Raw genomic sequence first — 20906 nt, forward strand, 5'->3', positions numbered from 1 at the left:
GAAGGATCTTAAAGATTAAAAACGTTCTTCATATATTAGTAATATGTTTATTTAAATATCATTTAAATGTCAAAATGCATTAAACACTTTGACATAACCAATATTTTTGCCCTCTGTAAACCCAGACAGCACATTGACTGTTATATATACTCATAAAAATTGAGCATTATTTTTTAAGATTATAATTTAATTTATTATGGCAATCTACACAATATAGGTTTTGCAAGGGAGACCTGAGTGCAGCAGAAGAAATCAATCATATATACGAATCAGAAAGATGAAAACCACAGGTTTGAATTAATTTAATCTGCCAAGTTTGAAGTCTTTTGCAATAATTTCCAGCTATATGTTGCTGGAAGGCCACTTGTCCACATTCGGGATTTATTTCTAGGAGTCTGTTCTGGATATGGTCAGTTAAACAGTAGCTTCAAATTTTAAGAAGAGGTGTAAAACACAGAGGCAGCTTTATTAGGATCCATTTGTGACCAGAACTGACAGCCCTTCACAGTTATTGTATTTTCTGTATTACTGACCCTGAATCACCTCCTAGTGGCCGAGCACTGACCTGCGACTGCGGCCTGTTGGCTCCGATGCCCCTGCACTCTGCCAGGCCGAGGCCGTCGGTCCCACGGGTCTCCAGACACAGTCCGCCTTGTTTCAGCACACTGGACACCGCTTCCTGCTCGGGGACCCTGAGGGACCCGAAGGCAGAGCGGAGCAGTTAAGAGGTCCGATTACAACAATAAAGAACAGATGGACTGAGATTCACGACGGAGTGATGCAGCTTATTACAACGTGTTCTCGTAAAGATATATAGTTACAATCTGAGGGAGCCTGGTTATCTGGAGCAGCTGCGGAGGCCTGAGAAACAACACGCAGAGGTTCCCATTGAAATCAGTTAATTTTAGATCTCTGGTTCTGAACTCGGGGGTCACGACATCCCGAGGGGATCGCAGGATTACTGATATGCTCGGAAAAAAAGGCTCGATTTATTATTACTCAAGATTTTTTTTTTACTAAATGTGTCTCTCTTTTTTTTTTTTTTTTTTAAATGAAATGAAGGTTGAATGTTATTTTTGCTCCATTTAAGCCTCTTAGCCTCCAATAATCTCCCAAAATAAACAAATAGGAAGAAATCTTTGCAAGTATTTTCCATTTGTTAGTTTTTAACGATGTTTGGATTTTATCTCCTTTTTGTGTCAGCTCAAAAAAATGTTGAGAGGTCCACCACACCACAAAGATAAGCTGTATTCATCACCTCCGATCATAAACTTGTTCTTCTTTTTATTAACTCTACAAGGCTGTTTTCTAATTCGTCTGCAGGAGTAAAGTTTCTTCGTTGTAAATGTGAGTTTAAGACATGTATATACATAAAATCATTTAGCAACATTACAGGTCGTTTTTAAACCAATAATGGTCAAATAAATCCAGCGAACACAAACTCAACATTTCATCCTTTAAAAATGTAAATTTTTCTATTCAGGAAAAGGGAGGAATCTTTTATGGAGCGCAGCATTTGAACTTTTTTGTTTTTTATTTTATATGTCTTTGTCAGACATTAAAACTGAATGTGCTTCGTTTGAACCTCGTACCTCAGCTCAGGATAAACATTCTCCATGTACCATCGGAAAGGTTTGCAGTTCAACTTCCGCCGCAGAGTCAGACGGTCTGCGATGCTGCGAGGAAAACACAAGGATGGAGAGACATCGAGTGAAGAAGAGGAGGAGAGAGGGAAAGGAGGAAGAGAAAGATTACAGACGGACAAAAATTAAAACTACCGGAGATCTTCCTCATTGTGTTAAATCAGTAATAACATTTTATGGTGACACCACACAGGGTTTGTTTTTGCAGCAATGTGCACAGTAATGAGTTCTTCCTTGTGTTTCTCTGCTAACTCAAAAATAGCTGAAGTCCAACTGAAAATGATCTGTCAACACTTTTGAAACTTGGTTTATCAGCTAAGTAAATAAAAAACAAACAAACTAAAAAAACATGCCAACTTCTCTCCGGCTACAGCTTGTCACATGTCAGGGTTTGCTGCTTCAAATAAATATGTTTCCGAGATAAAAGGAATATAAATGTGCCATCTTGGGCTTTGGGACATTATTGACTTTTCTTAAGACGATCTATAATGAAAATAAGTGCTACTTTCCGTCCTCGATACATAGGAGTGGCAGGACACTGTGCTGCTCTCTGTTCATTCACAACAGGAATGAACATTTAGATCAAAGACACAGCTTTCCTCACTGAAATAATATGTACATAAAACACAAGTAACATAAAAACAGAGAGGAGACTGAATATTGAAGCTCTAACTTGTATTAAAACAGAACCAGACCGGTTTGGTTCTGTTTGGATCCGTGAGAGACGGGAGGAGGACTGTACAATGGACGAACCTGCCAAAGGCCTTCCCCTGAGCTGACGGCCTGGCGGAGTAGTAGTACTGCTTGTACTCATCCATCCACACTTCAGCTGCCCGCCGGGTGTTCCTGCGTAGACACAACACCTGCTCAGACGCAGTAATCACAGCGCTGCCCGCATTCCTGCAGACGACCTCTAATAATGAGCGGTGTGACACAGAGGAGCCTTCAGACTGTGACATCGTCATCAGCAGCTGGAGCGGACATGTTAGGAGCACGTGCAACAAGTGGAGCAGAGTCCAAAAATCTGACAGATTCAGTAACGTTCAGACGAGATTAGACTCAGGGTTCCCACTCCGAGTCAAATGTCAAATCTTATTGACTACTACTGACTAAACAGCTGAAATTCTAGAAATGCAGATCTACAGTAGAGTTAGAATATTTACATTCAGCTTTTCTGTCGTCTTTTTGCATCATCCAGACTTTGAAGTCTTCATTTTGTAGCCAAAGCTCTTGAAATTTACATTTTCCTTCATGTTTGCCAAGAAAAGGCTTCTTTTTACTGAAGTGTTTGCAAGTTGTTGACAAACAGAAAGGGGATAAAACTACTCAGGGAATACAGGAAACTCTGAAAAGCCACATGGAAAATATTATATTTTGATAAATGGCAACTAAAATTTAAACATGCAAACAAAATTCCCCCAAAAATGATCAAATCCTCCGACTTTTCATGTCTGGAAAAGAGCTTTTTAAAAATTCCTGATATTCCCTGACCTGTGGGAACCCTGTATACAAAACTACATCAATCTGAGTTCATATGTATGTATATAAATCTTGTCCAACTTTTTTTGCCGTAGTTTTATTTTGATGATAAAAAACTAAATAAAGTAAAACTACAGATAATCCTTTCTGCAGCACCAAAAAGCTGCAACACACCGAATTTATGCACTGCTGCAAAAAAAGGTGATGACAGACAAAAAAAGTGTCGCCGCCGGCACAAATTACATCAAGTATTTATGTTATTATTACATTTTTGTGTCTGAATTATGTTGTTTTCTTGCAGGCTAGTGGGAAAAGAGTTGGAAACCTCTGTTTTAGTCCAAACAAAGAAATTTGCAGCGATGCAAGTGGATCGAGAATCCATCTCTCGCTGCAACTGGGGTCAAAGTGTGTGAAAAGTTTTCCTGTTGAAGCTCTTAACTTCACACCAAGCTGTCCTCAACATTTAAAATTTGCAGGCTGAATGCAGCTTCGACCTTTTTGTGTCTCTGTGTAAAAACCATGTGCAGCAGGCAGGCCCCGCCCACTCACTTGATGTAGGTGAGAGCGTTGCCCTCTGGGAAGTCGTACGGGTGGCGCTTCCTGAACACGTGACCGACACGGCTGCAGGGGAGAATCTCCAGACTTCCTCCGCACATCCACACTCGGAAAGAAAGCTCTGCAGGAGGACCGAGGAGGAGAAAGAGGAGGAGGAGGAGGTGGAGGAGGAGGACAGAGATGAAGGCCCGTCACTGTCTGTTTATCATCCATCAACATCAGCCTGGCCGTGTTCACCTGCTACATTTCCATCCAGTAGATGGCTGTAAACTGTAGTTCAGCAGTATGAAAGCTGCTGGAGTGGATAATTTAACGCTGCGCTGCATTTACAGATTCCAAGGACACATTTGGCATTTGGGAGCGCCGGCTGTTGGAGCGCTGCAGCATCCCAAAGAGCCACGCAGGAAATTACAGAGTACATTAAAATGTCCAGTTTGGTCACTTAAATTTGAATATTTCATCTGTAACAGCTGCTTATTTTCCAAATATGCACTTATGTGCAAATTGTTTTCTCATTACTGAATAAATATAATTTACGTAAATGGATGATTTTGGTTAAAAAACTTGTCAACACAATTTAAAATGAATAGTCAAATACACTAATGTAGTGAATTGAGGTCAAACCAAGCGGCAACCAGCAGTGACGTCACTTGTTGGTTTGTGGCCGTTTTGAATCCTCGAGTTCAGATTCTGTCCGTCAACATCTTGCTAGTTCGGAGCGGTTTGGAGCAGGAAGTGACCATATTTGGACGAGCGAGCGTTGGATGTGACTGATCTGATTGGACACCTGACGATACTACGTCCCACCCACCGATAGCTGTAACCTGACTGCACCACAGGCCTGTCAATCAAACAGACACACCCCCAAAAACTTATTTTTGAAGCTTATTTTCTAATTAATGATGGATTATTTTCAGATGGACCTCCAGAAAAATAATAAGAAGGAGCGATTTCATCTAACAACACCGAGATAACTGGTGGAAAACATTTACTGACTTTATATTTGATGAGAGAAGTTGAATGGGAGTCTATGGAGCCGTAGGCTTTTTGGAGCCAACCTCTAGTGGCACTCGGTGGTATTGCAGCTTAAGGCACTTCTGCATCGGCTTCATTTTTCAGACCGGGAAACTAGTTTATTTTCTGTGTGCAATCTCTGGTCCTCCTTCTTCCCTGCTTGTAGCCACCATTACATAATTTCTAATGTCAAAAATTAACATCAAACTATTTTAGAAAATGCATAAATGAAACCATACTTATTGCATCTTTAAGATTTAGAAAAATAAGGAATATGTTCCAGTCAGTGTCTTTGCCAGCAGCCAGAGTAAAACTTTTTAGAGTGGGACGTCTGTAGAGGATAATGTGATGATAAAAAGTCATGATTGTGACTGGAGTAGAAATCAGCAGTGAGCTCACCGAAGTTCTCCCCCCCCCAGATGTCCATGTGGGTGTCGTACTGGCCCAAGTGGTTGAACCAGCTCTTGTCCATGACGAAGATCCCACCGGCGATGACGGGAGTCCTGCACAGCGGGAAGGAAACGTTATGTCCAGCATCATTGAGTCTCAATCCAGCTTAATGAACTACAAGTTTTAGTTTTGTTCTACTGCACCAAACCAAATGTTTGTTTATGCGAGATCTTCGGGTCAAGAGCACTGCAGACGCACCTGATTGGCTGCGTCGGGTCGCTTCTCGCCATTTTCTGCTCAATGGGAATCTGCTCCCATTTAAAATGGAGACTCCAGTCAAATCCTGATAACAAAAAAAAGAGCACGAGTGTGAAAATCCTGCAGGTATTTTTACAACCACAAGTCGAGGCATTGGTCCAGAAGACAGACACGAGGATCCTGCTGATTTAGGATGAACAGACCTGTGTTTTCAATTTCTAACGTGAGAAAAGTCATGATGTCATAACAAAAGTTTGTGAAACAGGAGTTTTTCTCTATATATGTATGTGTGTGTGTGTGTGTGTGTGTGTGTGTGTGTTGCCCTCTGACCTCCTCTCAGGTCGGCAGATGCAGCCAAGTAGGCGAAGTTGTCCAGGCTGATGACATCGATGATGGGACTGACCACTCGCGTGTGATCCTGCGTGGGAGGAGAGCAGAAATACACGCTATTGTTATCACATCATTGTGATTGACATCATTGAACACTTTATTTTTCATGCCAACACAGAGCTGGTCTGAGTGCAGATCCAAGCGTATTTTCTGTGCTCTCGTCCCTCTCATTTCCTGTCACTCCGCTGTCAGGATAAAAACCCAAAAAAGTAGCGTTGTGTGGTAAAATAAATCAATGTATCACGACAGTTTAATATCAGACCACTTTCGAGGGGTGATAAAAAACAACAACTCCCTGGTGGAACAGTGAGCTGCACCAAAATATGTCCTTTTTTGAATTTTGTGGTGTAAATTTGCAATATTTCTGTTTTAAACAAACAAAAAAAAGGGAATAATAATAATAATAATAATGAAAAAAAAGGTACAGAGAACATGAGCTGAGTGTGCTAAACTTTAGTTTATTAGCTTAGTGTAGATAACAGTCTGACAGAGGAACCCTAAACCGTTGAACCCAAAAGCAAACACACCACACAGAGCTGCTGATTGTCGACAGTGTTTTCTGCATCTATTTGCCAATGAGGCGTCTGTGTGCGGTCCAACAGCTTAATGTCGGGACAGTCCTGGTAAATGTTTCCAATCAGAGACTCAACCCGCAGTAAACCTCAATGCACCATACGAACTGCAGCACTGAGCAATTTGGAAAGTGATGCGCTCAACAGACATTTATTGGTCTTTTAATGAGCCTCTGTGATTTGGTAATATATGGAGAGGCAGCGCTTCCAAAACGGATGTCACTGATTATCTTTTGTTCCCTCTTGTGTCTGAATTTATTAGAGTCAGAGTGCATCTCATATCTGGATGGTTTTAAACTGAAGCATATACGGTGTTAAAGAGAATATATCTGAACTGATTCATGTGCTTTGTGTTCACAGAATTTCTATTTCCTCTAAGGTCTCTGTTCCTTTGCGTCATCAGTCTTTAATGTGAGACATGCAAATGTCAACCTAAAAAACCCAATCACTGACAAAAACAAAACACTGTTTCTGCAGGAGAAATGTTGCTTCGTTAAAATGCTGATTGTTTCTGGTGTTATACAAATAGTAAAATGTGAAGGACCTGCAGGTCTATAGGATGATTAACAGGATGAGAAGAGAAACATATTTCTGCAGCACAGAGTTATGTTCATTTTTCCCAACTTTCCTTTAATCTTTAAAATGACTGATGATCTAACAAAACACTGGTTGATCTGGTGACTTCAGACATGTGAGGAACTTGTTAACAGGTGAAACCTTTAAGGCATATTTGAATACTAGAATTGTTTGCATATCATGTTGATCTCAGGCGAGCAGGATGGTCTTATAACAAGTTGGGCCACTTAACAAAAAAACCCTGAAAGTCATGGACAAGAAGTCACGTCAGAATTGTGATTAACTCGTACAATATAAAAAGTTTGACAACTTCATTGTGTGTATTAGACGTCTGCTGAGGAGCTTTGACAAAATGAGTTGAACTTCACGGTCTGCTTTCAGAGGAGATTGTAGCTTCTCTTAAAAAAAAAAAAAGAAAAAAAGTCAGCTTTTTCTTTTAAAGCCGTTAATAAATGGAACAATTTATTCATGTCAGTCTAAAAACCCGCACAGATTTCCACATCTTCTCCTGTGAAGTTAAAAAACACATCAGCTTTAATTTTACATTTGACAACTTGTTTTTATAACTGCATATATGGTATGAAATATTTTGATGTCATTTTATTGCTGTGGAGTGTCTTTGTTTTTTGGGTGTGTCTCTGCATACAAAACCTCTTTCCTCTTTCTGAGATGAATGTGTTTTGTACATGGTTAATAAACTAAACTAATAAGTGACAACGATAAATCCTTATCTACTGCTGCTTGAAACTTGCCTCACCACACCCTCATACATTTCTATGGTTTTAAAAAGTATTTAAAGAAATGATGCCACTAAAGAAGTCGGCTTCTTTTAGTCAGACTGCATTCGATCGTCACTGAACTCAAACTCTCCAATCGACAGATCGTTGTTGGAACTTAATCACTCAATAAATTCAAGCTCTTTTTGTTTGCTGCTCTGAGTGAACTAAGTATGATTATGTTTAAATGAAGCGCAACCTTCATCAGTCCCCCCGGAGGCCTCTATGAACTGTGGTCTGGGATGATCAGGGGCGCAGCGCAGATGAACTGTGGAGCGGCTGAATTATCACAGGCGCTCTGCTGAATGCCAGACTGAAAGATTGTAATGTGAAGCTGAGTGAGTCAGAACCGCCCGGAGCCAAAGAGACGGGTGAAACACAAACACCATGATGTGCACACACACACACACTCACAGCGTGTTGAGAGAACCCTTCAGTAAAGTCAGAGCTGCAGATAAAATCTTGTTGTTCCTTTAAAGGAGTTTAGGCTTTTTGGGAGATTAACACTTTTTTTCTTGCCAAGAATGAAATGAGAGAGACTCCATCCGAAGGCAACAAAATCCACCGACCAGCACATCTAAAGATCTCTAATTAATACACTACATATCTTTTTCGATCTGTACAAAAACTAAAAGGTTAAAACTTCACTTTTTTTGGTGAGAAACAGTCGAACACGGATGTGCTTATATCCAGAATTTATTCTATCCAGCAAACGCACAACGTCAGAGAGACGTTTAAATCATGTCTGTGTACATCCGTCAGTCCAGAACCACTTTTGTACGTCTGGTAGACATTCAAGACGGGTTTAGTATCTGGACGTCTGACCAGGACTTCTCTTAAATGTCTCTGGATGAAGACGTCCATTATCTGCACATTTGGTTGGGACCTAATTTTGGACGAACCTGCATGCTGTCAGTCCTCTTTAACTGTTTTTATCAAGAGGTTAAAAAGATCGTGGAACCGTTATCTTCACAACACTTCGATAGATTTACAGCAAACCCGTATTAACTAGCACGACTTATAAACGTTCAAGTGCCACCCTCATTAAAAAGATGTATTTAAATGACAAAAACTATAATACTGGACGTGGACCTAATTCGAACGTTCAGCAAAGACGTTAAACTGATGGATGGTAAAAAGCGGCATCAATCTTTTCATCAAACTCTTGGCAAGAAAGTGAATTCCAACACCTTTCATTAAACGTCAGAGTGATGGACTATTTTCTGTGGATCAGGAAGCGAAGATGCTGCAAAAAAGCTCCAGAGGAGGAGAACGAGCAGACAATAGTTTTTGTGGATGAAATAGCTTTTTGTAGAGACAGACTCAGAGCAGAGAGGGAGAAACAGGGAGGGGACGGGGAAAGTGGGGCACACAGTGGAAGCAGCTCTGTCAGAGCGTCAGACACGAGAGACGCGATTACTGAGAGAAATATGAAATGAAAAGGCTCAGAAAAGCGAGCAGGAATGTGAGGAGGACGCAGTGGATTTGAGGAGCAGCTGTGCTGGTTGGAGTCCAGGCGAAGGTTAGTGATGTCACAGGGGGGAGGAGCCTCTTTCCACAGATACATCTCTCTTTATATCCACACACTCAGGTCTTATTAGGGGCTTCAATGCGATGGATTACTGAGTGGACAATCTCCCCTCCCTCCCTCCCTCCACCCATGTCAGTGCAGCTGAGGTGGAGACACACAGAGATCAGAGGACAGAAACACAAGAGACTCTCACACCGAACTGGAAACAAACGGCTGCTCAGAAATGAGGTAACTAACAGAAATACAATATTTTCAGCTGGACCGCAACAGAAGGGGGCAGGAGCTATAAAGAGTGTATCTGTCACTTAGTAAGGGACTTTTCAAATTAAAAGCCCTCCAGTTTCCCACGGGGTCCAACCATACACTGGGTTTCTTTCGGGAGGAGCAGGGGGTCCCAATCAAAGGGAAACACTGGATTTTATTAGTTAAATCTGATATTAGAGCACTTCAATTGAAAACCCAAAGAAATGCACAAAGAAAAAAAAAAGCATAAAAGCAGCTTATTCGGTCGGTTTGGGTGGAGCTCAGCTATGTGAAAATATTTTACTTAACATGAGTGGCCCTCAGAGTTAAAAAGGTTAGAGACTCCTGCTTTAATGTGATGTACTGTATGGTCTCACAGCAACAGAGTGAAAATCCCCTTCTTTAAGAAGGCTGGCTGGGTTTTGCATTTCATCCTGTTCACATTGTCGTCTGGATGTGACGGTGGCGGCCCTGGTGGGATGCATTATTTGTATTTGTAGGACACAGCGAATTGGGAGAATCTGTTCACGGCACTAACAAAGAACGTTTTATTTGATCGGGAAGCAAATCAACAAGCAGCCGGAGGCGAGAGTAAACACAAACCAGTGCAGCAACACAACACACACCACAGGATGCAACAAACCACTGCAGGGCTGTGTGTCCGGAATCCGTCACTTCTTCCTGTATAACGGACACTCAACAGGGAGAAATCTTTAAAATAAGATTATTAGTGTGCGTTGTGCGAATTAAAATGTCGAGTGATTTCAGCCCCGAGCGGATTGGGTGGGAAAATATGGCATCATACTCTTTCCAGAGTGTTACATCTGGTACAGTGTGACTTAAATCTGAGCTGAACAAACTCAGTGTTTATTTAACAAGACGCAAAGCCAATGTATGACATCACACACAATAAAAATCTGCCCTGAGAAGCAGCAAAACCCCCTGAAGTGTTTCACCACAGAGGAAAAAAAGCCTCCATACTTGTCCGACTGTGTGTGTGTGTGTGTGTATGTGTGTATGTGTGTGTGTGTGTGTGTGTGTGTGTGTGTGTGTGTGTGTGTGTGTGTTAAGTGTCTCACTGCAGAGTGTGAATGACTTTTTTTTTTTTTACCTCTTTGACTCGTTGGATCATCGGCTGCAGCCAGTCGGTGTTCACCTCGCAGTGGCTGTCCAGGAAGGTCAGGATGGAGGCGGCGGCCGTGTTGGCGCCTCGCACACGTGATCGGATCAGACCTGAGGAAATAAAACCAAAAAAACACACACAAAACTGAAGTCTCATATCGGAGCTGGCAGTTTTGTTAAAGTAGATTGTTCATGCAAAGTGAAGCTCAGGAAGAAACAAACAGTTTAGTTTGCAAGAGCATAAATAGTTTCTGCATGTAGGACAAATTCATTTGCATAAACTGATTTGATCTTTTATTCTTATATTATACATGTTCAGGTCATATTTTACATAAAGACTGGAGTTTGGAGCAAAGAAAGTTTATGCAAAAAGTTGAACAAATTACAGCTTTTAGAATTTTGTTGCACAGTTTGCAGGGTTTTTTTTAGCACAGCCAAATTCAGACATCGAACAAAACTGTTTAATACTTTGTTCTTGATTGTTTTAAACATTAAAATGAATATTTTCTCCCAATATGAGGACATTATTTTTCAAAAAATACTTTCTCTTTAAAGAAAACGTTTAGTTTTTATACTTATTTGGTCCCACTGATCCTAAATAACCAGGAGATATTATAAATTCGGTCAGGTCTGAGGAGGTACTTGGATTTGTTTTTTAAGTGACAAAACACTGTATGTGTCCGTGTGTTTGTTTAAATTTTGACAGTCTGATCGGAGAGTTATGAAGAAGTTGCACCATTTTGAACGATAGTCACATCTGAAGCAGCCGACAGTATAATTTAAGACGCCGTGAAGTTACTCCTAAAGTGGTTTTGGACCCCTATGACGGAACAAAAATCTGCTACATAACTTTATATCAATATAAAATTGTTTGGTTTTGAAGGGGTTATTTTTAGGATTAAATGTCAACTAAAGTGCTCTCGTTCTTCGCCCTGTCTTGCACACTTCTGCTAAATGCATCGTTATTATCTTTCCTTCCCACCGACGCCTCCGAACAGCTGCCGGTGAGCAGGTGTGAACTTGTTGCTTCAGGTATGGGCTGCATGTATACATGTGCCGGGAAAGATCGTGACGTTTTTCCAGATGGCTGCATGATGCCTCTCTTTCCTCGTTGAATTATTGAACGTCACTGCCGAACGGAGAGGAGCTGTTTGATCTTCTACGTTTAGAAGTGCTGACTTGTATTGGCTGCAGACTCTTCTGCTCTATTTACAGGTCACACAGTGCTTTCTATATGCACCACTGAACAATGCAACGCAAGGTGGGTCCTCCTGAACGATCAGAGGGTTTATTTATCCTCATTAAATTTATGTTTTTCTTTTTAGAGAGAATCATTAGTGTTTCCGAGATGTTTATGTTCGACTTGAGCTGGCAAAGATTCTGCAGAACAAACAGCCTTTAGAAATGAAAGCGATTAATTGGATTAGTCTGAAGTGGATGCCGCGGTGTGTCTCACTTTTTGCCCGAGCAGCCACATTAACTTTCTTGTTTGTTTGTTTTTTTAAAAAAAGTGTTAATTTGGAGCTGAGAGAGAAAAATCTATTTTCAAAGCAATCATTTTAATAAAAACTGAATTCCTGCAAGCGACGACCATAGAGGTGTCATCAAAAGTGCATCTCCAATCAGAGTAATTTTACAGTCAACACGGGGATCTGTACACGAGGTTAATTTTCTTTTTGTTTCCTCCAGCATCCAAAGATAATTAAACAGATGGAGCTCATTGTCTATTCTAGAGTCAAAGATCAGTAAAATAACAGAAACTTGTTTGTGGTTTTTTGATGAGTATAAAAGAATAAAAACATTCCCATGTAAAAGTCTATAACGTTCAGCTGATTATGTGTTTCTGTTAAATTGATCTATATTAAACGCAATGCCTGATGACGACGTCATCTCTCTCAGGATAATTTATAGCACAAATTTCAGCATCTACAGCTTCCATCACGAGGAGAGATGAAAAAGAAAATAAAGATATATTTGTGGCATAAAAAAATACGAATGGTGGGGGACGGATTGATTATTATCTATATCTATTTTAAAACACGTAAGGTGGTAGATTCAGGTTTGTCTCTGACATCCTTAAACAACGCGTGTGCAGCCCAAAGCTGCCAAGAATAAATCGGGTTTAACTGGCTCAAAAAGGCTCCTGCTGGTACCGAGGTGCCTCGTTAAACCTTCTGTTGTTGTTGTTGTTGCTGGAGGTGATGTTTTTCTCCTGTCACGGTGGAGTTTTAACCTGCATTTGTGGATGCAGCGATGAACTGTGTTCAGAGACTTTTCAGAAGTGTTCCTGAGCCCACTCAGTGATTTCCACTACAGATTGGTGTCTGTTTTTAATGCAGTGCTGCCTGAAGGACTTAAGAGTGTTATTTAATGTCATTTACACTGATATTCATGCTGTAATTTATGCATGGTTCACTTTATGACCTTCAGTTCTTGGTCACTTCAGGATTGTTGCTCCCTGCTGCTTTTTTCCACTCACATTGTAATATTTTATTATATCTTTCTATTAATTACTTTTACATAATTGCTGTTTGCATTGGTCTCAAATTGTCTTTTACATAATTTTTCTGTCTGTGTTGTTTACACCTGTCTGTCTCATTATCAGTCATCTGTGAAGCACTGTATGAACTTGTGCGATATACTGTATAAATGAAGCTGAAAGTCAATTTAATGTTGGTGTAAAAATATTGAACATTCAGATGTTTATTGACCGGATATTCAGGCTGACTTTCATCCCTAATTACAAAGTGTGCCCCTTCGCTCCTGTTTGTTGTAACTGTGGGTACATTTCATGCTTCAGTGCTCGATGACCTCTGGTAGCAGTTCGACACATTAAAAGGAGAGAAAGTCAATGATGCCTGAAGGTGTGAAACCATTAAGAACCGAGATCGATTCAGTCACGTGGACGGGGACGAATCTCTTTAATGTTGTCTTTATAAGAATCTCGCCACATTTTGTCATAGAACTTTTTGAATTTGGTCTTAAAGGTAAACTTCAGCTGTCAGTCGGGAAGCGCCAACCTGAATCCGCCATGTTTTTGTCAGCATGTGGTTTGTAATCCGGAACAAAGTCGTTAGTCTGCAGTGAGAGCAGCAACCTGCGATGACGAGGGATCCTCATTAGACAACCAAACAAACAAATAAGGTCCTTTTTGGTAGTCTGGCTGAACTTTTTGTTGTTGGAGGATTTAATCGGATTCGGAGATTAATTTAAATCAGTTCAGAAACCTGCGACTCAAAAAACAACGGCATGTAGTTTTAATGAGGATGGAAAGAATCGTTGCAGTCGCCAAAATAAATTTGAAATGTCAGGTGTTCACACCTGTGTGCAGAAAATGAGAAATTCAAATGTAGCAGATGCTCATGTGTGGGTTGGGATATAATTGCCTTCTGCCTTCTCTAAATTCAGTCTTGGCAAATAGAAATGATCTACTTTTGGATCCTATAGAGAAACTATACACTGCAGGAGTTTCAACTCTTTCTTTTTCTTTGATATAGTGGGAAGTCTCTTTGTTTCGGTCATAGATTGTTGATGTGCTGGTAAAGGTTTTGATAGAAAGGATATACAGTTGTTGTCTCTGTTAGAGTTGAAACTATGTATTGCTGGACAGAAAATGGATGCAAAACTATTCTGAAAATCTTTTTTTTTTTTTTTTGTAAATTATAAAGCAAGAACACCAAATGTTCGCCAGTTGTGTGACGATTTTCTCCTTTTCTCTTTTTATTTCATATAAAGTTTCATGTTTTGGGTGTTTTTGGGGATTGGAGAACTTCTTCATATGTTATTAACCAAATACTTAATTAGCACTAATTAAAACAATTAGCATCTAACCATTAAAAACTGGTGTTTTTTTTGCAGCTTCACTGAAACCCAATTTGTTTGTCTTGTGAACTCAAAATCTGAAGAAACCTTGAAGAAACTTGGCACAAAGATTAACTTGGTAACAATGATGAACTGATATACATTTTGGTGGTCAAGGTCAATATGACCTCATGTTTGTCCCATATGTCAGTCTCATTCATGTGATAGTGATATCTCAGTAACACCTCGAGGTAATTTCTTCGTTCACTTGGACTCAAGGAAGAACTGATAAGATTTTGGGGGTCAAAGGTCAAGGGGCACTGTCACCTCACATTGACCTATGCTTGTAAACACAATATCTGGGGAATGCCTGGTGGGAATAAGCGTCTTAAATTTTTATACAAATGTTCACTTGGCCTAAATGATGAAGTAATTTGATTTTGGTGGTTAAAGGTCAAAGGTCAAGAACAACTTCAGGGACCTTCAATAGATTTGGCCCAAAAATTCCCTTCTACTCAACCATGAAGTGAATAGATTTTAGTGATTAAAGGTCAGAGGTCAGGGACAATATGACCTCATGTTCATCCTATCAGTCAGTCCCATTCTGGTGAATTCGATATCTCAAAAACGGCTTCAGGGAATTTCTTTAAATTTGGCACAAACATGCACTCGGATTCAAGGATGCATTGATTAGAATTTGGACAGACATGCATGTACACTACAATTCGAGTGGTTAGCGGCGGCATATGCAACTGCTGGGTGGTCATTTTATTTAACTTTAACTGATATAATTAATTATTTATTTAGCTTTCCTCTTCGATAACTCTTTTTAAATGTCGGTTTAATGGATTTCTTTCTTATTTCAAGTTAGAGTGTGTTTTTTTTAAAGTGCTGCACAGCTTGCCTTCATTCGTCCTGGTGGAACATCTTCTCATCACGTAGAGCACCTTTAAGCGCCGTCTCTTTTCCATTAAGCCATTTTACCGCCTCCTCCCCTCTTCACACACACGCGCACGCGCACACACACACACACACACACACACACACACACACACACACACACACACACACACACACACACACACACACACACACTCACCTTCTCTCCTGCCGTTCCTGAGGCAGCGCACTTTGGGGATCTGAGAGAGCAGCTGGCAGTCCTCAGCTGGAGGAGGAGGAGAGCAGAGGAGATGTCATGGTGGAGGCCGAACACACACCAAGAAAAACATCATCACTCACACACTTACATGAATTTAGTGCACTTAAACACACATAAACACAAGGGCAGAGTTACAGACACACACCCCTGTAGTAAACACTCATTTACACTCATCAGTTCTCCATTACAACTCAAACTGCAATAATCAGAAACATTAACACAAGAGAAAAGACACTCAAACAAAAGAGATGCATTTCACTGGATAATTCAATTCAAAGTTTGTTTTCCATAAACAAATCCAGCGAGCAGCTGCATTCCCGTCATCCCAACCTCCTTTTTCCTGCACATCCTCACAAACGACATGCAAACGCAGGTCCACGCACACCTGAGAGGATTAGCATTAGCAGCAGAGAGTGTGAGTGTGTGTGTGTGTGTGTGTGTGTGTGTGTGTGTGTGTGTGTGTGTGTGTGTGTGTGTGTAAGATCTTGATGAGGGATTGCAGCAGGTAGATCAAGCCCTCCCCTCCCGCAGCCACACGGCCTTACATTCACAAAAACAAGCATGACAAGTCATAATCCGCTTTGATTAAATTCACCGTGTGTACAAACCTGTTTGTTTACATTCAGGCTGTCGTATCGCAGGGGATGAGACTGAGAGTGTGTGTGTGTTTGTGTGTGTGTGTGTGCACTTGTGCTTTAGTGGCGCTCTTATGGGGGGACAGCTGGTGTGTGCAGAGACGACTCTTAACCACTCAGGGAAGAAGAGCCAAAAGTCATGGATCACATCCACTGAGCAGATGTTGTATACTTTTAGCCAGATTGTGTGTGTGTGTTTGCACGTGTGTACATAAAGTACGTTAGCATTTATTTGCATTTATTTGAATATGTTTCATGCTCACATAGGAAATTAAGCATAAGCATTTTTTTTTACTGCTATTTTATTGCTTTTTATTATTCTATTATTATCTTATTGCTTCCTGTATGCTGCTGTAGCGAAAAAATTTCCCCTTGGGGATTAATAAAGTAACTACCTAACCTAACCTAACCTAAAAGTCCCAAACGACATAAAAGAATTAGCAAATTTAACAGTCGATGGAGGCTAACAATGCAATGCACAACAAAAACAAAATTTAAAACCTGCTCCCAGCTGATGAAAACAAAAAACAGCAACAACATCAAACATATAAAGTGATAAAAAAAACAAAAAAAACAGGAGAAACTTGTTTGATTTCTATCAAACTTAAAGTTTGGTGGACGTAATGTAGGCCTCATTTGTAAAATACAGCAAAATCCACTGTTTTCTTGAATGCTAAATGCCAAACTAGTGTGATTCAAACATTAGTATGAAGTTTTACTGCAGTTCACACTACTGGAGTCACATGCTATCGTTTAGACTCGCAGTCAAGATCGCTGTCCTTGACTGAGGACGACGTCCGTATAATTAAGGCAAGCCTTAACAGGATTACACTCAGCCATGGCGAGCTCTCCTCCTCCTCCTCCTCCTCCTCTTCCTCCTCCTCCTTTTCCTCCCCAGGCTGCTGCTAACCGACATCCTCCATCACCTCTTCCGCACATCTGCCTGCCGGATCACATCTATTGATAAAGCAGCTCGCACTCTCACTGCCTCAGATGACTGTGTGTTTGAACTCCGCCTGCAGTCTGCACACTGGAGCCCTGATTCTAACATATTGATTAATTTCATTATCATCTTAAAATAGTCCAAATCTTTGAATGTCTTGACACAGAAAACCCACACATGACAAGTACAACAATATTGTTTTAAATTGGTGTAAAGAATTTAGACAAAAGCAGCTGAACCTCTGGAAATACAAACGTCCAGAATAGAAAATCACCGTTTAAGGGTATTTGGTGACCTTATCAGAGTCGAGTTGTGTTTCTGGCCACGTTAAGAATATAAATCCAATTCCCCTTTCAGCCACTAACTCCTGAGGGGAATCGTCCGGCTCTTCAGATGCTAAATGTTGTCATGTTTGTCTGTTTGATGCTCGGATCTGAGCAAGAAGTGAACCATCAGTTATTAAGAGTTTCTTCTGCAGCTTTAAGCCACTATGAGAATATGTTAGGGTGAACTAAAACAGCCACACTGCAAAAAAGCTTGGCGAAAATACAATAAAAAAAATACGGACTCTGACTAAATCCTAGTGGAATGAAAAGGTTTAGGTTTAAAAAAATAAAAAATAAAAAAAAATAAAAAAAAAAACTCATGGAAAACATTTACTGACTTTGTATTTAATGAGAGAAGTTGAATGGGAGTCTATGGAGCCGGAGGCTTTTTGGAGCCCACCTCTAGTGGCACTCGGTGGTATTTCAGTTTAAGGCTCTTCTGCATTGGCCTCATTTTTCAGACCCAGAAGCTACGAACACTTTTATTGACAGTTTATTCACTTGTGTTTTTCTTTACAACTGGAAATAAATTGAAAATAAAAAACAAGAGGTTCATAAAACATATTTAGTACTTCTTCTGTATATTTGGAGGAACACGACCGCCCTGAAGATGGAATAAAGCGTGTTATAATGGAGACCTGGCTGTTTCACATGTACACCAGCTCTTTGTTTTGTCTTTTCTCAGTGGGGATCAGCGAGATTTTTAATGAAAACACAACATTGAGAAGCAGCAGCACAGCGAGACCACAGAGAAGAGCCGCAGAAACAAACCAGTCGGCCGACGGAAGGTTCGAAGCTCGCAGCCACAGCTAAAAGCCACGGACTGTGTTTGAAACCGCTTCACGTGATAATTAATGCTGGAGGTGGTCTGCTGCAGGAGGAGCGGGTACAGCTAGACTAGCAGCAGCAGAGCGGGAATAAAAGGAGGTAACAGAGCGCTAATAAAGCTCCCACTGCTGCTGCTGTTCAGATGTCTGGCCAGCTCTGACACCTCCGAGCGTGTCTGCATGTGTGTGTCTGACTGAATGTAGGTCGCTGTGTGTTCCCACAGACAGAACATTCATGTGGTGGTAATTACAGAAAGGCCTGAATGAGCTCATGTGATTTCTCGGCCTGCTGCTGCTGACAAAAAGGGGAATAATCACTAAAGTGTGGTTATCCTCCGCTGCCACAGTCCCGGTCAGTCACGTAAAAACACAACCGGCTCTTTATGGTGTTATTAAAAAACGATTCAACTCCTCGTTTTCTAAATAAGTCAATTACTCTGCTAATTTTCTTCGACATTAAGAGCAGCTCATATCTTCCGCTGCTGTGTTTTTTTGTATTTCCCTCAGCTGTATAAAAAAGTAAAACTCCTCTTCGGGTTGCGTTCACTTCTGATTCAGTTTCTGATTTTTTTTCTGTGATGTAAAAACATCACTGTGACACGTCTTCGGGGCCCCACCCGTCTCCTGACATTATTCCGCCGCACATTTCTTCCGATTATTCGGGTTTTCTCATCGTCCCGGACGTTCCTTTGACATTTTCACCGCACACGCTCAGAGCAGATGTAACAGAGCAGCAGCACACCTGGATGTCTGGGTCACAGCCAGGGGTTTAGAAATATGAAGGTTAAAGGTCAAACTAAATATCAGTAAATATTTAGTTCATTAGAATGATTTTGTCATGCTTTCTGAAAATGTATCTCGCTTCATGATGGACTGATAAACAGTAAAATTACAGAAAAACACCAGGATCCACCTTTAAACTGTAATAATAGATTAGTTTGCTACAGAGGCAGCAAACAAAACCATTTATACATTTTTTTGTCTTTATTTGAGTGATATAAGCACATGTCACAAGTGCATTTAGGACGTGTCTGAATCAACTTTTTCGATTTTAACGGCGGCTCAGGAGAATAAATTATCCTTAATTAATCAGAGGTGTGTTTTGGCTGTAATATGAAATGTTGTTCCTAAATGTGTCTGGTATCTGAGCAAGGAGTTTTTTCTCTGAAAATGATGCGGATGAATGAAAGTGAACCAAAGCAGTCACGTTGTAAACTGTAAAACCAAAACAAGAAGCTAAAAATCCCTAAAATGCTGAGTAAAGCCAAAGAAAAACAGAGAAACACTTTTTACACCCAGTTATGTGATGATTTGGCTGCTTTAAAGATAACAACAAAAAAAAAAGTGTCGGAAACGTTACAGCGTGAACATCATAAAAACTCACAGTCGGAGCTGAAGTCGTCTATCAGGATGATTTCCTGAATCAGAGGAGGAGGACTTCTCATCAGGACACTGAGAGGAAGAGAAGCAGAGAGGTGACATCAGAGGCAGAGAAACACGAGGCGGCGTCACCGCCACTGTCGCATCGAGTCGTGAAGTCGTGTTACCTTTTGATGGTGCGGAGCAGCGTGGAGCGAGCCTCGTTGTGGAAGGTGATGATGATGCTGGTGGAGGGAAGGTCTGCGTCATAATTCAGAGCCGCACACCTGCGGAGAGAGAAGAGAGTCACACGGGTCTGATGATCCACCACGCTGCCCCGTCGCCTCGGCATCGTTGCCGTAGTGACGTGGGAAATATCCAGTTGCCCGGCAACAACTGCACACATCTCTGACCCGTCCTCTTTAATCTGCTGCTGGGAGCTTTGAGCTCAGGTCAGGAGACATGAAGCTGAAATATAAAATGCCTCCGATCGTTTGTTTACAGAAACAAAACAAAACAACAAAAGACTGAATAAAACAGCCACTTTTCATAAGAAAAATAAACTTGAAATTGGATTTTGTGCACATTTTTTTTTTTTTTAGCAGCTTTTAAATATTTCTGATTGCTGAAGTTTTTGTTTGCATAAAATAAAAAGCTGAAAATTCAGCTTCTGTATGTAACTGCTTTATCAGAGCTTGTATCTTGTTTATTTGTCTGTTTATGACTCTCTTGTGTCTGGTCCTGCTGGTTTATGTCTCTGGAGCAGCACCCAACCTGCTCTGCATGAAAGAGGTTGAATCGAAAATTAACATTTAAAGGTCTAAAAAAAGCTCTGAGAAGTTTAAAAGTAATCCAAGACAACTTAAGCTCAAATGAAGCCAAATTTGTTTTTATAACAACTCCAAATCCATTAGTTGGATTAGTGGCTGATCCACCTGAACAGATTAATGGAGGCAGACAGCACATGGGCCGAGGGGTCAACCCGGCTCACCTGTAGTGTCGGGTGTCTCGGATGGCCCGCTCGCCGCCCAGTCGGTCGCTCTCCTGCAGGTTGAAGGCGTGCTCTCTGTACGGATCATCCCCCGGCTTCAGCTGCTTCGCTGCCAGGTAGGCCTTGTCGTCGAAGCCGCCCAGCAGCTGGCCCTGCTGCTCGACCCGAGGGAGCTGGGTCACCTGCAGGGGGAGGGGGCACGACAAGGTGTGCTGAGAAAACCCGGGACACACAGACCTGCACGAGAACACCAATCTCCAACGGATCCGGCATAAAATCCTCCACAGATCTCACGTCGCTCAGAACAAAACGTATA

At 41.0% G+C, this 20906-nt stretch overlaps 1 protein-coding gene across 1 annotated transcript in view; it reads right to left on the minus strand.

Annotated features, from left to right (window-relative positions):
* Positions 1-20906, minus strand: part of galnt16 (UDP-N-acetyl-alpha-D-galactosamine:polypeptide N-acetylgalactosaminyltransferase 16) — a 34280-nt gene that overhangs the window by 5190 nt on the left and 8184 nt on the right. Inside the window, exons 2-13 of the mRNA XM_069160710.1 lie at positions 20591-20772; positions 19788-19886; positions 19625-19692; positions 15450-15515; positions 10539-10660; positions 5670-5757; positions 5340-5424; positions 5091-5194; positions 3672-3798; positions 2397-2489; positions 1593-1676; positions 566-692 (exon numbers count right to left, since the gene is read on the minus strand). Of these exons, the coding sequence (XP_069016811.1) occupies positions 566-692; positions 1593-1676; positions 2397-2489; positions 3672-3798; positions 5091-5194; positions 5340-5424; positions 5670-5757; positions 10539-10660; positions 15450-15515; positions 19625-19692; positions 19788-19886; positions 20591-20772 (1245 nt within the window). The remainder of the gene's footprint in view (positions 1-565; positions 693-1592; positions 1677-2396; positions 2490-3671; positions 3799-5090; positions 5195-5339; positions 5425-5669; positions 5758-10538; positions 10661-15449; positions 15516-19624; positions 19693-19787; positions 19887-20590; positions 20773-20906) is intronic.

This window comes from Embiotoca jacksoni, unplaced genomic scaffold, assembly GCF_022577435.1.
Source record: "Embiotoca jacksoni isolate LCO1_2020_lvr unplaced genomic scaffold, fEmbJac1.0.p SCAF_27, whole genome shotgun sequence".
Classification (NCBI taxonomy): Eukaryota; Metazoa; Chordata; class Actinopteri; family Embiotocidae; genus Embiotoca; species Embiotoca jacksoni.